At 37.1% G+C, this 16,905-nt stretch overlaps 1 protein-coding gene across 11 annotated transcripts in view; it reads right to left on the bottom strand.

Annotated features, from left to right (window-relative positions):
• Positions 1 to 16,905, bottom strand: part of TANC1 (tetratricopeptide repeat, ankyrin repeat and coiled-coil containing 1) — a 185,063-nt gene that overhangs the window by 4,080 nt on the left and 164,078 nt on the right. For all 11 annotated transcript variants that reach the window (XM_039328411.1, XM_039328414.1, XM_039328409.1 and 8 more), the window contains 8 exons: positions 15,474 to 15,552; positions 13,453 to 13,586; positions 12,706 to 12,829; positions 12,259 to 12,434; positions 10,263 to 10,395; positions 7,933 to 8,024; positions 1,138 to 1,284; positions 515 to 615 (listed from right to left, as the gene is read on the bottom strand). In XM_039328411.1, the coding sequence (XP_039184345.1) occupies positions 515 to 615; positions 1,138 to 1,284; positions 7,933 to 8,024; positions 10,263 to 10,395; positions 12,259 to 12,434; positions 12,706 to 12,829; positions 13,453 to 13,586; positions 15,474 to 15,552 (986 nt within the window). The remainder of the gene's footprint in view (positions 1 to 514; positions 616 to 1,137; positions 1,285 to 7,932; positions 8,025 to 10,262; positions 10,396 to 12,258; positions 12,435 to 12,705; positions 12,830 to 13,452; positions 13,587 to 15,473; positions 15,553 to 16,905) is intronic.

Here is a 16,905-nt window from a genome sequence, read left to right as displayed (position 1 = left end):
GAAATGTACCTCAGTTTGGAAAGGAAATAGTTACACATAACCAAGCCTCACTTTTAGCAAAGCATTATCTTTTCCCCTCTTTTTAGAAAATTATACCCAAAAAGGTGATGGTAGGGCTGTTTCGTGTATATTGCACAACCTATAATGGCTTCCTATTTTCAATTCTCTGTGAAGTCCGTGTTTGGTTATGGCATTTAAGGAGGTGATTTTAGCCATTCTTTGTGCTCCTTCCAAAAATATCCCAATTAATTTTTTTCCTCATAATACTATAAGTATCAATAAAGAGATTTTCTGTTCAGGCCATCATGGTAGCCCACCAAGATTGGAAATTCTGGCAGCATAAACAAACAAAAGTAAGAGAATTAACACAAAATATCTATGAACAGCTTGGAAACCAATAGAAAACTTCCTGGTATTTTGTCAAAATGTAATATTGAAGGCCATATCATTATTCTTAACAGAGTTTTAAAAAATATTACCCAAATAAACATTATTGCAAAAGAGCTTTAAGTACCTGCTGTTCCTCTTGGCTCTTGCCCTGGCGTAATACGCTTCATAGGATGTGGGTTTGAGGTCAAGGGCCTTGGTAGCAAATTCTTCTGCCATGCCAAAATCCTGCCAAAATCACAGCGCACAGAAATTAAAGTAAGGACTGAGGAGTATCTGCTCAGATAATCTCGAGGCATCTTCCTAACCCCACTTCTGCTGATTGTTTGAATCTGTTTGGGATCCATCTGTATCTGAGATACAGATAATTGCCATGCATTGAATATGTGTGTACCCAAACTGCTTTCAGAAATGCCTCGATGTCTGAAAGATAAGACATAATAGAAGACGTCTGAAAAGATATGCGGGCAGTCACGTAAGACAGGGCTTAACAACACAGTGTCTACAACACATTCCGATGGTGTCCACTGTCCTCTCCCTTAGCCCCACCCAATTTAAACCGTTCTAAAAGAGCCAAATCTTTCAAGAACTCTACATTCCTGGATGAACCTTAAGTTATTACAATTTTTAAGGCAATTGCCTATTATCCCCAAAAGCTGCTGACTTAGCATTATCTAAAACGGCAGTTCCGCCCAGAATTGTTTTTTGCAAGTTGATACCAAGGGGGGAAAACTTGGAAAAGAGGCTTACATTAGTTTTTCTGCGACATCTTGATAAGTTCAGATATAAGGAAACCCTGAGTTCATTGAAAGCTTTCATTTCTTCTCCAAAACTCTCTCGCGGAAACTTCCTTAAGGCATACTGATACCGCTGGGCGGCCTCCTTCATCTTCCCTTTCTGCAGATCAAACCACAGAATGGTAATATTTCATTGCTAAAACGGTTTTCACCTTTAAAATAAACTGGTAGCCCAGTGAGCATCATTAAAGACTAAAAAAGATTGATTTTCACGATAAACAGTAGTACTATTTAGTACTTTATATATTTTACTAAGAATAATTTTTATTGGTTAATACAGACTTAGAAATTCATGCAAATTGTTTGAGGAATACTTGCATGTTTACCTTCGGGACTTATGTATGTATAGGCAAGGGTCTCTTATGTGATACGATAGGGACCACAAGGACTTTTTTAAAAAATAATGATTATTATATCTGAAACTGCATTCTGTATCTTAATGATACTGGAATGTTTAAAATATCCCATGTAATATCCTATGTAAATATTTAACATCTTACCAATCAATTTAAAGGTTATGAAACTATTTTATTTTGGAAACTAACTAGATTTCAACTAACAATAGCCATCTTTTACATCAAGTACAGAAGCAAATAATGTAGTTGATGAAACTTAACTATATTTCATACCTGAACTAAATACATGGCAGTGTTTTGAATATTCTTTTAAAAACAAGTTAAGCTTATAATAAAGGCAATTAATTTTTCATTTTTAGTATTTTGCTGTTTTGTTAACATGTATGTTTGTAAGGAGAAAAAGATTATACTATATACTATACAAGATAGCATAATTTACAGGCTACAAAGCTATGAGTGAACTACATTGAATCGTGCATTGATTTTATCAAGTTTAGCGATACCAATATATAGAGATATTTCAGAAGAATGAGTGCAAAGTAGTAACTATATGTTTAGATAACATTTATGAAGTTAATTATTAAAGGATGTAGATAAACACACTATGTAGATAAACACTTAAAATTGCAATTAATCAGCACCATAAGGCAGATTCACAAATGAAAGTTCTATAAAAAGAATGAGAACATAGGAGTGATAAGGTGCAATTCCTTAAATCTCATTATCTTAATTTTAACTTGAAAGTAGTTTAATTAATTTCAATTTAAGCTGTAATACTGATTTTCTTTTTAACGAACAGAAAGACATTCCATATATTTTAATTACTAGTAAAAATATTGCCTTATATCCGGATAGTTCAAATTTCTTCATCCAAGTGAACAACTTCACACGTTTTGGAGAGTTAAAGCATTTATGGAGGTATGTATTTTTAAATGTCTTTAATAATACATTTCTCTTTAAAGTGTCCACTGCACTGAGATACAACCTAAGCAGGACTCAAATTGTGTGCACATTCATCTAAAACAGGGGTTCTCAACCTTGGCAACTTTAAGACTTGTGGACTTCAACTCCCAGAATTCCTCAGCTTTGCTGGCTGAGGAATTCTGGGAGTTGAAGTCCACAAGTCTGAAAGTTGCCAAGGTTGAGAATCCCTGATCTAAAATATAATTGGCGATGGCTGGGTAATTCCTATTTGGAAAGTGTGTGAAGAAGCAATGGCGCTCCCTGCTGTCCCAGTTGCAATACATCACCTTATATCCGTGTTTTTCAACTTTGGCAATTTTACAATTTTACATAGGCTGTCTGGGAAATTCTGAGAGTTGAAGTCCATGCATCTTAAAGTTGACAATGTTGAAAAACACTGTCTTATACAGATACTTGTCTTAACACAAGCCTTAACTGTGGTTAAAATAAGAGCTGTTCATTGTTTTGAATGTGAAGGAGAAAGGCTGCTTCACAGCACAGTGGTGCATGTGCACCATCACTTGGCAACTCCTTAAACCAACACCAGCGTTTCCTGGGATCGTGTTGTAGTTGCAGAGGGCAACTACTTTAAGGAGCTGCTGATGGCTGTTAGTTGTGAAGTACTTTTTTGTCCTTTCAAATCTGAAAAATGATGCACCTGTCTTTACGCATCACACACAAAGGTGTGTGCAAAACCATGGTTCTAAAACATTCTAGAGCAGGAGTATCAAACCGCCGGCCTGTAGGCCGGTTTCATCATACTGAAGCCACGCCCACCCCACTGTCAACAACGTAAAAAGAGTCGTGATACATCACGTGATGTGTTGAGTTTGACACCTGTGTTCCAGAGCTTAGCTTTATCATTATATCAGTGTTAGCATTTCAGTTTACTGAGATGAGTTCCGAAGATTACTCTTTGGCCAGGGATTTTAAGGCTTTTTGGAAGTATAGTAAATGTTTCAGTAGGCATCTTGTTAATGAGAGATGGGACTGTATATCTTTCCATCAGACATACAGTCCCATCTATATACCTTATCCCTAAAATACAGCTATCCGTTCCCTATGCCTCATTTAAAAACAGTTGCTTTAAGGCATCAAGGGGCTTTTTTAACCTTCATCATCAAACTGGTCTCATGTAGTTATCTACATTTGTTCTGCCTCCCGTTTTACTCCTTTACAGTCCCTGCTGGTGCACCATGCATGGAAGATGGCTGCCATAGCCCCATATTCTAAATAAAATTGAGGGGGAAAGAGGGGAGAGAGATCTCATAATAGCTTGCGTCTCTGGTCCTCTTGTCTCATCATCGGTTTTCTAGACCTTTCTAAGGGCAGAATGATCAGTTCTCACAGGGTCCAGTGTATCTCTCCATTTCCCTCTCTACTCTGTTTAGGTTGTCCGCTTCTTCCTTTCCCTTTGGAGAATAAGCACAAACTCCTTTCTCCCTTAATCGCTTTTTTTTCTTAATCTTTAATTTAAAAGATACTGAATGGATTTAGTTTATGAAGTATTAATCTTCTAGTTCTCCAAGTGACTCCTGCTTGGTCTTTCAAAAATTGCTAGGACCTATTTTAAGAATTTCTTTACTTAGGATTTGGAGAAAATATTATAAAAGTGATTTTAAAGTTCCATTATGGGCTATACCTTGGCATGCGATAGAAGGAATAAAAAGAGGAGTAAAAATGGACATGGTGTCTTATAGTCAGTTACTTAGATGGGATGGGCAAAACTGGCAGTTAAGATTACGGGAAGATTTAGCGCAAGAAAATATTATTTATTCTTGGTTTCAATATAGGCAACTAGTAGATAAATGGAAGGTGGATTGTAAATTGGGTTTTCTTAGAGAAGATGGAAATCTTATTAAGCAAGTCAAGGATCAAAGACAAACCCATATCAAGAGAATTTATGGGGTATTAGTTGAAATGGACTCAGAAACGGAATTAATTAAAGATTGTATGATTAGATGGGCGCAGAATTTTGGTGTCCCAGTCTCATTGGACATTTGGGAAACCATTTGGGTGAGAAATGTCAAATTTACACAAGCACAGAACCTTAGGGAGAATTTTTATAAAATGTTTTATAGATGGCACCTTGATCCACAAAAAATGTCTCTTATGTACCCTGACGTGCAACCCAAATGTTGGAGATGTGGTTATAAGGATGCTTCCTATTATCATATTTGGTGGTCATGCAGAGAGATAAAAGCATTTTGGATCAAAATATGGTGGAATATCCAGAGAATTTTTAGAAGGAGGGTAAAATTTACTCCGCAATTATTTTTGTTAGGCATTGTTACAGATTGTGATACAAAGGAGGTTGTATTGATGTTAAATTTGATTACAGCCGCTAGGCTGTTAGTAGGACAATATTGGAAGAAGGAATCTTTGCCTACATTGCAGGAATGGTTTCTTAAAGTAGCTTATCTGGCGGAAATGGCAAAGATTTCGGCTTTCTTAAAGCAACAAACGCAAGAGAAGTTCCTTGCTGTTTGGGACAAATGGATAAAATTTATACAATTTAGATTGGGTATACAAAAATATCACATAGCTTTTTTATAAGTTTTATTTTTATATATATATATAGATATTTTTTTTTATATATATATATAAATATAAATTTTTTAATTTAATTTTTTATTTTTATTTCTTAATTTTTAATTAAGCCTATATTCTGCTCTGGGAAGCTCAGGGGGGGAAGGGAGGGTTTTTGTGAGGGGTGGGGGATGGGGTTTTTTTTTTTTATATATGTAATGTTTAGTTTCTTTTTTGTATATGTTGCCTTTTGTTTTGTATTGTTTTTGTCTTTTTGTAAAATTTATAAAACTTTCAATAATAAAAAAAAAATTGCTAGGACCTAAGGCAACTTACTACTTCTCCGAGGGCTGCTGACCATGAAAATTGTGCTCTGTATGTCACACCAGAGAACTCTGTGCTCTTCAGACCAGTGAACCTTACATTATTTCACACAAGAAAAGTTATACGCATGCCAGAAAACTCAGCACTTTGTTTTGTCACGAAGACCTCAAAGCTCAGTGCCTTTAATGGTGGGAAATGGCTTACCTCACAGCTCATCAGAATTTAAAGGGCTGTTTTTATGTCTGCTGCCACTGCCAGAGGATACCCAAGCAGGACACTCACGCAATGTTCCCAGCTCCAATCCATCCGGCATTACTGGCCTCATGCAGCTTTTCACAAGGCAGTGTACTGTTCTACATTATCGCAGGCCATCCAATGTGTGTCGTAGAGAGTCATAAAGAATAATGAGAGTTCACTTTTCTATAACTGAGCATTCAAGCACCCCTCCCCTTTGAGCCTCTTATCAATTCAAGGTCCTCAACCTTACCCTCTGAAGGGTATGTAATAGGAAAGAGCAGCCCAACCAAATGACCAACTTTAGAATGTTCCAGAGCTGTAGCACTTTGCGGGCACAAATCTGTGAATCTGAATGTACTGGTTAGAAGTACACAACTAGTCACTGTTATTTCTTCTATGTAAACTTACCTGGGATTCACAATTACTTATATAATTTCTTCACGTGGTTTTCTCTGTCATTAGAGAAACCTTACTAGAATCAAGGTTACATTGTATTATATTTGTGCACAGCTGCTATATGAGTACAGAAATCAACGTTTAAACATTAGTTGCAATAATCATTGCCTCGCTTACACCTTTCCATTTTAAATAAAGTTATTTTATTTATCTTTTTCCTGCAGTCAAGATTAAGATTATTAATATTACAAATAAACAATTATACTATAGTACAAAGCCCCTTTGCACATACAGTGAGGGGAAAAAATTATTTGATCTCCTGCTGCTTTTGTACATTTGCCCGCTGACAAAGAAATGATCAATCTATAATTGTAATGGTAGGTTTAGTTTAACAGTGAGAGACAGAATAACAACAAAAAAAAATCTAAAAAATGCATTTCAAAAAAGTTATAAATTGATTTAAGTATTTGACCCCTTCGCAATACTTGGTGGCAAAACCCTTGTTGGCAATCACAGAGGTCAGACATTTCTTGTGGTTGGCCACCAGGTTTGCACACATCTCAGGAGGGATTTTGTCCCACTCCTCTTTGCAGATCCCCTCCAAGTCATTAAGGTTTTGAGGCTGACATTTGGCAGCTTGAACCTTCAGCCAAAGATTTTTTATGGGATTAAGGTCTGAAGACTGGCTAGGCCACTCCAGGACCTTAATGTGCTTCTTCTTGAGCCGCTCCTTTGTTGCTTTGGCCGTGTGTTTTGGGTCATGGTCATGCTGGAATACCCATTCACGACCCATTTTCAATGCCCTGGCTGAGGGAAGGAGGTTCTCATCCAAGATTTGATGATACATGGCCCTGTCCATCGCCCCTTTGATGTGGTGAAGTTGTCCTGTCCCCTTAGCAGAAAAACACCCCCAAAGCATAATGTTTCCACCTCCATGTTTGATGGTGGGAATGGTGTTCTTGGGGTCATAGGCAGCATTCCTCCTCCAAACACGGCGAGTTGATGCCAGAGAGCTCGATTTTGGTCTCATCTGAGCATAACACTTTCACTGAGTTCTCCTCTGGATCATTCAGATGTTCATTGGCAAACTTCTGACAGACCTGTACATGTGCTTTTTTGAGCAGGGGGGGCCTTGCAGGTGCTGCAGGATTTCAGTCCTTCACGGCGTAATGTGTTACCAATTGTTTTCTTGTTCACCATGGTCCCAGCTGCCTTGAGATCATTGACAAGATCCTCCCGTGTAGTTCATTCCTCACCGTTCTAATGATCATTGACCGTTCTAATGATCACTGAAACTCCACAAGGTGAGATCTTGCATGGAGCCCCAGAGTGAGGGAGATTGACAGTTATTTTGTGTTTCTTCCATTTGTGAATAATCGCACCAACTGTTGTCACCTTCTCACCAAGCTGCTTGGCAATAGTCTTGTAATCTATTCCAGCCTTGTATAGTCTACAATCTTGTCCTTGACATTCTTGGACAGGTCTTTGGTCTTGGCCATGATGGAGAGTTTGGAATCTGGTTGATTGATTGCTTCTGTGGACAGGTGTCTTTTATACAGGTAACAAGCTGAGATTAGGAGCATTCCCTTTAAGAGAGTTACCTGTGTAAAAGACACCTGGTACCCAGAAATCTTGCTGATTGATAGGGGATCAAATACTTATTTCACTCATTAAAATGCAAATCAATTTATAACTTTTTTGAAATGCATTTTTCTGTATTTTTTGTTGTTATTCTGTCTCTCACTGTTAAAATAAACCTACTATTACAATTATAGACCGATCATTTCTTTGTCAGTGGGCAAACGTACAAAATCAGCAGAGGATCAAATATTTTTTCCTTCACTGTAACAGTAGTTTAGCAATCCATACTATAGATGTTTTACCAGTACATATATCAGTTCACTCATTCATTCAGATCTCAATTAGCACAAGTATCCACCTACTTTATACATTATGTTTCCTTCTTCAATTAACTTCTGTAGAAGGATAATCAGAATATCAGGTTTTGAAGTAGCCATGGCCCATGCTGCATTTCCTGAAATATGTAAAATTAACACTTAAATGCATTCTAAGAAATCTTTCAAATGATTGACAACTCTTCTATTTATGTAACTCACTTAGTTGAATCTTAGTTGACTCTATCAGGAGTGCTTTCCCCCCCCAATTTTTATCCAAATATGAAGATTTACAGCATAATGGTTTGTCTGGCTAGAACAAACCTGCTCTTTTACAAATGAAGAATGCAGTTAAGAAGGCAATCTTAACTTTTAGACTGAATTTTCAGGCTAAATCCTGACATGAAAAATGGATGTTGCTTGCAAGTAGATTAACTATTTCCAAAAAGTGATTAGCTATTCATGATCCAAGAGTCCCATAAAAAGTGGGAGGCTTTAGTCTGTCTTCCAACGGCGTCAGGAGGCCTTGCTGCTCTGAAACCAACATCTCCGAAATTGATTCTGCAGGCTCTGAAACTTAAGATGTATAGAGCAGATTCCCTGTACTGGATTTTATTAGCATACCTTGCTGTTTTGGGAATTCCGTGTATGTCACTACAGCTCTCTCTTAAAATCCGGGTATTTGAATGTATTGTTTAAAAGAACAATTAAAACATTCTAGGATTTTCACAGGTTTTATTAAGCCTATATTTTAAGGGCTGGAAAAGAAAATCCAAACTTTTTTTGTTTTGCCACTTGGACTGAAAAGAGTGGCTCTTGGCTTACAATCACCTAACTGTATTTGCAGCTTAGCACTTGTGGAAATGTTGAAATATCTCTCCTGAACCAGCATGAGCTTGCATTGTGAGTTCTTCCCAAGAAGAAATGGACCCTACCTCACTGCTCTGGATAGTGGGAACAAAGGCAGCACATAAGAATTAGCACTATGCAAAGAAAGAAAATCATTCTACCCTGGAGATAGTGTGGAGGTCCTCACCCAGAGTCAGGAGGAAGTCAGAATCTCAGTGAGAAGATGCAAAGCAAAGGTAAATCCAAGCAAGTTGGATGTGTTGTCTAGGAATCATCTGCCTCCTTATTTGTCCCAGTGATTAAGGGCATTAACAGTACGAAGGTTGTCTTGAGTTAATCAAATCAGGTTAGACTATTGTTTTTATTGCTCTGTTCCCGAATGCTTTTATGTTCTTTCTGGAAGTGAGCAGTCTACAACTAATTGTATAAATAACTTAATAAATCACTCTGAAGTTGGAGTACTTCCCCAAAGTCCAGAATTTTTAAGACTCATGATTTCTATTGGACTGTCATGTCAAGCCCTATCTGCATGAGGAAAACCTGGAGCAATCATCCAGGCTCTTCTAGGTTAGATTACTGCAATATGCTTTACATGGGGCTATATTTTAAAACTAGTGACAATTAATAAAAAAAAATACACAGCCCACTTGGGGTGCAGTGTCTGAAAATGTCCAGTGTAGCTATTCAGAGCACTTGTATTGGTAGCCAGTGGACTTTTGGTTACAAAAGCTAGTCATTACTTTTAAAATTCTGCATGATTCTACATAACCTAGATATGCATAGAACTGAAGACAAACGATCTATCCATAATATATACTGGGCAGGGATCACAGAGATTTATGAGTAGACGGCTAGGCTAGTTTGTCTCTCTATATATGCTCCATCCTGAAGGAACAGCCTTCTCCGATAGCTTTCACAGAAGAACACTTAGCATGCAATGTTGCCAGGCATTACTATGGGAGGGATTTTAATATAACTTTAATTAAAATGTTTATTTTATATTAGTGTTAATGAAAGTCCACATGGAGTTGGCAGCCTAGAAATATTGTAATAAACTTAGCAACATGGAATAATCTATTTCTGTCTTGTTCTTGGATGACTCCATTCTTTCTAATCTTATTTTGTTTCTATTATAGATGCTAATTTTTCATGATCTGTAACAGATATATAGCCTTTTGGGGGGGGTCTGCCTTCTAAAAAACAGACAGGCATGAAATCTTATATGAATTAACTGAACTATTAATCTGATTCTTCTTCACATGTTTAATAATTCTACCTTTCTGACATATTTGTAATTACAATTCAGCATTAAGTTTGGCGGTACCAGGGAGTTAATGCCCGAGCTTTGGATACTTACAGGCTGAGAATTTAAATTGAACTAGATAAAATCTGAATTGCTAGAAGTCTCAGTGTATTTAGATAGGCATAATATTAGTACTAAAATCAGTTTTATAAAACAGTCTAATGCAAATGGGTTGGGCTTCAAAACAATCCTAAACAGAACCATTTTTATTTTCTCTTTCACTGACCTAGTTTGGCTCCTTTTCGAAGCAAGGTGACCACCACTGATGTATTACGACATCCAATGGCCCTGTCCAGTGGGCGCATTCCACTATTATCAACATGCTCAATTACGGCTCCCTTCTCCACTAAATACTGCACCTGTAAAAAATAAAAATGTAAAGCAATAAAGCTTTTTTAAAAATCAGCAGCAATAAGTCCACGAGTCATAAAAGAGCCAAGGTTGCCTACCCCTGCTTTATGATAACTGGTGCAGCTACTCAATCCTCAATTTGAAGTTGTACAATCAGGAATTTATTTCATGTATTTGTTTCGTACATCAATTTTCTACTACTGTAATGCTTAGATTACTTGATCAATAAAGTGTTCTATGGCAGTTTTTCCATGAAGCATAATCTTGAAAGATACATTTAATTAATATTTCTTAATGTAATCCATCAAGCTTCAACAAACCTTTGGTATAACTTGGTTTGTAAATTAAAATTATTTTCTACAGGCAGACATAGTATTAAAAATCACCAGGTTCTTAACCATTTATCTTATGAATATCTGGACTTTAACCATAAAATACCCTAACATTATTTATACTTTTATACTTGGCTAGTTCAGAACAAAGCAGCCTGATTAATTTTGCTCAAGCCTAAACTTGAACCTCTGTCAACTCTTCTGCAGAAGCTGCAGATACAACTCACAGTTTGGTTATCAACTTTAAGGCCCTATGTGGCTTAGGGCCAGGTTATTTGAAGGCCTACTTCTCCCTTATTATATCCATCCACCCCCACCAGGATGGGAAGACAGGGAATGCTACAGGTCTCATCAATTAGGGGTTGTCATCTGGTGGAACCATGAAAAAGGGTCCTCTTGGTGATGGTCCCTTTGTTATGGACCATCATCCCCCCCTCAAGATACGGTTGGTCCCCATCCTGCTCCTTTTCCAAAAGACCATAAAAACGCTGCTTTGTTAGTAGGCCTAGGGCAGTGATGGCGAACCTTTTAGAGACTGAGTGCCCAAACTGCAACCCAAAGCCCACTTATGCATTGTCGCGTGCCGGCCCATTGGCTGGGCATGGCTGCAATGGTAACAGCAGACTGGTTGGGACTAAAAAGTTCAATCAATCAATTCCAACTTTGCAAGATCTTTTTTTTCCCGCGAGAAGTTGAAGTTGACTGATTGATTGAACCTTTTTTTTTTTTGCACATGGTGGCAGAGGCCTAAAGCGAAAAGGTTTTATAAAACCTAGATGAAGGCCTAGGACTGGGGAGACGGCGCGTGTGCCCACAGAGAGCACTCTGAGTGCCGCCTCTGGCACCCGTGCCATAGGTTCGCCACCACTGGCCTAGGGACAATAGATTGAAATGGAGTTAATTAAGTGGTTAATCTACTTGTGTTGTTCTGCCATGGGTGTGGGGTAGGGATTTTTATTATACGATGGCTCTTTTAAATTTGTAAATGTTGTAAGCCACCTGGAGTCACCTATCTGTGAGTTGGGCAGCTGTATAAATTTATTAGATGAATAGTTGTGTAGCTAGACTGTTGTTACAGGCATCCATGCTATATGGAAGTGTACAGTCTACAAATATATGAAGTACAAACTGCAAAAATTAATATCGAAGCTATACTCAAGGACCTCTTGTGAAGCATCTCTTTGCATCTCATCTACTGAAATCACAATAAACAATGCAATTCTGATGTTAGGCAATACAGAAAAAAACCAGGTTATAACATTATTCCTTTCAGTATTTTGATCTGATGGTGTGACAAACATTGAAAGTATTTTAATTGAGAATCAAATGAGCATCAAAATATATGCATTTCTAAAGTACTCAACACTGAATAGCAGTTACATTTTTTAAAAAATCGGTTAAATGTCTTTCCTGCACCTACAAAAAAAAAAAAGCAGTCTGAATTTGCTTAAATAGTATTCAAATTGGTGAAATACCGATAGTTTTACTTGATTTCAGGTAGTAAAATTCACAGAGAAGATAAAATACATCCTAGCTTACAATATCTGAGTCTCCATAGAATGCTGCTAGATCCAAAGGAGTTCTTCCATTCTTGTCTGTCTGGCCTATTTTGGCATCTTTTTCAACCAAATATTGGACCACACTCTTATGTCCTTTGAGGCAAGCCCAACTCAATGCTGTCAGGCCTTCCTTGTCCACTAATGAAATATCAGCACCTACATTGCAAACGAATAAAAAAAATTTGAGTGAGAATTTTTTTTTATTAAGCTGATATTCATATATGATATCTTTCATTTAATGCTTGACTTTCCCTTGAAAGCTCGCACCAGACACTATTTAATTTCAATTGGAGTTTTTGGTCTTTGCCTGAATTCATAAAAGGCAATCTATGTTCAGAAATACAGCGGTAATAAATACCAACTATATTAGAATAACTGAAAAAAATAAGATAATTTGAAAAAAAAGTTTTGGAGAAGTTATTGTTACCTTTAGAGACTAGAAATTCAACAGTGGTCAGATGTCCTTCACAAGATGCCACCATGAGTGGTGTTCTGCTTTGCCTGTCACTTAAATTTATATCAGCACCATGTTCCAATAGAAGCTTGGCTATCTGGAAAAACGAAAAAAGCCTCATTGCAAAAATCACAATCATTGAAAAAGAAAATATATCCTTCACATGAATATCTGAACCTAGATAAACTCTGGCCAGCTGACTGAAACAAATGTCAAACTACAAAATACAAATTTATATTAACCATACTAGACCAGAGGGTAGTGGTGAGTTTCCACAGGTAAAGATGTGACCCAGAAGTGGTTTGAGATGTCCCAGAAAATAATCTGGACAAAACAGTCGTATTTTGAGACAAGCCTCCTCAAGGATACACATCAAAGGATTTATTACCAGAAACCAACCAACCTGGAACAGCTTGGTCTGAAGGAAAAATGGGATCTTCCAGAATTCTCTGTAGCTGAGAAAAACACTGAGAACTTATGCACCGGTGACAAGTTCTCTATGTGCCCAATCTCGCTTGGCCAATAAAGAATTCTCTTGTCTTCTCTACTCTTTCCTAAATCAACTGGTTTTACACACTTGGCATCTAAATAGAACCGTGGCTTTTGTTACTTCATCAGATTTCCTTTTGATTTCCAAAATGGCTGCTCTGAGTTGATATTATGAATGTTTCTTTCATTCTGTGAATCATAACTGTTTTATGCATAAGCGTGTAGCCCCACCTGCCAGTGCCCCTGACGCACAGCACAGAAAAGCGGAGGTATCCCTCTCTTATTAGGTCTTGGAACCAGAGCCCCATGTTCAAGTAACAGCTCACATGCTTCCAGTTTTCCTCTCCCAGCAGCAGCGGTCAAAGCTAAAAATTAAAGAAAAAGAAAAAAGTGATATAAAGGGGAGCAGAAACTTTAAGGAAAAACCTTAAAGACATTCTGTGTACTAAGGCCAGATAAAGCCTATCATTAAATAATCAATAAAAGGGAACTTCTCTATATCTTCATATACTAGCCTTCATTACAATTATAGAGGAAAATAATTCAGTTTGTTTGTATAAAATACAGACTACAACATTAAAAATCAGAACTCTTGTCCAGATTTTAGTAGGGTTATTTGACTCAACATAAATTTAAAAAATATGCTTGGACTTTATCTAAAATACTACAGGAAATACACTCACATTTTTTAAAAACGTGGCATTTGACATTGGGGATAACTATTTATTTTAGGACTGTGCTGACCCAAGCAGTCTGAAAGTTGTATTTATCCTTTCTAACTGATCACTATGGGTTGTGTAAGGCAAGGCTAGCTATCCTAGTAAAAACAGAAGGGAGACCTGTGTTCTATCTCAATATTGCTCATAGCTCTAAGGTCACTTAAGAAACAAAAACAATGAACCTCAAGTATACCATATTGGGGAAAAAGCAAGACAAAGATTAGCTTGCACTGGGCTTAAACAAACAAGTTCCTGGGGGGGGGGGGAGGAACTATGCTCAGGAATGCTAACCATTCTAGTGGGAAAACCTCATCTCTAATCTGTCCGACTTTAGGAAAGAAGTTTAAATGAACATCTAAACAAGAAGCTGATGCAAAATGAAAAATATGAGAGCGACCCATTAGACCAGAGGAATGCTGCCACAAATGTTGAAAAACGTTGGGGTGAAGGAAAGGACATTTTTCAGTTAAATGATTTGAACAGCTGAAAGCTGCTGCGCTCGATATAAGCTGTCTCGTTCGCTTTACTGTATCTCACGTGGCATTTCAAATAATCTCGGTTTCAAAAATGTTGGCTTTTGTGCACAGCTACCTTCTGCTACAGTGGAACAAAATATACTGGAATTTTATTTCTAGAATACATCTTTTCTGGCAAAAGAGGACAGTAGCTTTTGTTCTACTGTTATATATTATACCATTAGACCAGTGTTTCCCAAACTTGACAATTTTAAGGCATGAGGACTTCAACTCCCAGAATTCCACAGCCAGCAACGCTGGCTGTGGAATTCTGGGAGTTGAAGTCCACATGCCTTAAAATTGTCAAGTTTGGGAAACACTGCATTAGACAGACCTCCTGAAAAAAAGACAAGGACCATTCCCTAATTCAAAAAAAAAAAAAAATTCATACAAAGAAATGGAAATTAATGCTTTGTGCGTGGGGGCAATCAGAAATACTAACTGGAATTAAACATTAAAATGATAAGAAGCTACATTAACTTCATTTACTTAAATACATTTTCATTGTACACTTTCCACAAAGAAATGGGAAGAGGCTCTGACAAAAGAAGCAAGCAAACTTTAAAATAAATAAGCACTGTCATGACAAAAAAATATGAATGTTTAAGTCTAACATTGCTTCACAGAAAGTAACAGCATTCAGTTCCCTATTCATGCTTATTATGAGTATTAATACCATGACATAGCCACCCTGACACTATCATTGCTATCTCTGGGCACGCACCACAAACATCCCCCAATTTTCAATAATGAATAAAGCTTGGTAATTATGTGCCCCCTAATTGGTAAGCATTGCTCTAAATCAGGAGTCTTCAAACTTGCCCCTTTTATGACTTGTGGACTTCAACTCCCAGAATTCCTCAGCCAGGCACGCTGGCTGAGGATTTCTGGGAGTTGAAGTCTACAAATCATAAAAAGGCCAAGTTTGAAGACCCCTGCTCTAAATCTACACATTTCACTTAGCTTTTACAATGTACCATTGTTTGAAAAGGCTAAAAAAAACATTTAGCACATATACCTGTTTCTCCCCACAAAGTATCTGTTTCATTGATGTCAATTTTAGGCTCCTTGTCAATTCTTATCAAAAAATGAATGACCTAAGAGAAGAAAAATGAAAAGGGAGGAAGAGAGGGAGAGAGGAAAAACAGTTGATGAAGTCCATCAAATCATGAGTTTGCTCAATTGTTGCACTTCATTACTGTGAATGGTGCTTGTGTAAACACTGGGTTTCAATTAAAGGTCATATTATACATGGATTGTACTGAATTAAATTAACAGCAAAGTTGACATAGATGTAGCTTGTGAATAAAGCAGACCTTTTTACCTTTTAGCCTTGAAAAGTTCTAAATTAAAACCCCAATTATTCATCAACTAGATCATTGGATCTCATCTTCACTACGGACCATCTTTAAATACCTTTTGTGGCCACGGACCATGACCTCGGATCCCCAAGACTTAATTCAAGATTTAAATCATAACATTTCTTCAAAAGCTTTTGTGGGCCCCCTTTGATTACATTGTGCCCCCCTACAGGTTGAGGACCACTGAACTAGATCATCATCAGGAGTGGCCAATAGATTGTCTCAGAACACAATGTGCCTATTATTGGTGTCTTATTCCCTGCAATGTGCTTCTTCTTCTTCTTGTGCCATATCCGTTATCGGATGTTGGTGATCATGTTGGTGATCCTGTTTTTATCAGCAGCTGCACGAAAAAGTGCTGCTGAGTTTTGTCCAAACCAGTCCCTTAGATTTTGAAGTCATGATGTTCTTCTTCTGCCTGGACCTCGTTTGCCTTCAATCTTTCCCTGGAGGATTAAATGGAGTATGCCATATTTTTCTGGGTGTCGCATCACATATCCAAAATATTCTAATTTTCGTTTTTTAATTCTTTTGATGATTTCCCTTGGCTTTCCCAGGCGGCTTATCACCTCCTCATTTCTGACTGCAATGTGCAGGTATAAGAAATCACTTATTTTTCATTAAAGTAGCAATAGTTTACTGACAGACCTTTGCATAAAAAATAAAAATCAAACAGTTCCATGGGAAATGCTAAGATGATTCTGCGTATGATGCTCTTGAAGTTTGAAACAATTGTTAACATATAAATACAATCTTGAAAACGTAAGAGCTTGTTTGATTTGTGTTATTAATCAATATTCAATATAATTATGTTGAACTTCATATAGAAGACAATTGGATTGGGTTTGGATGGTTTTATGGAACTTTATGGAAAAGAAATTTGGCTAAGGCTAAATATACACAGTACAAATCAGCAAATGTGGTAAATGTTAGAGAACTGAACCTGGGGATTTAGAGGTTCAAAATCTGGAACATAAGTAGGTGCTTTATCAAGACTAAGTTTTAATTAGTAAGACTTATTGGAGAGAAAAAGTAAAGGTATAAATGAAGAATTCTAATAAATATTTCCACTTTCAAATGTGAATGCTA

Source organism: Crotalus tigris, unplaced genomic scaffold (assembly GCF_016545835.1).
Source record: "Crotalus tigris isolate CLP2741 ecotype Arizona unplaced genomic scaffold, ASM1654583v1 scf7180000024376.1991246, whole genome shotgun sequence".
NCBI classification, from domain to species: Eukaryota; Metazoa; Chordata; class Lepidosauria; order Squamata; family Viperidae; genus Crotalus; species Crotalus tigris.
This window is presented reverse-complemented; position numbering and strand designations above follow the sequence as displayed.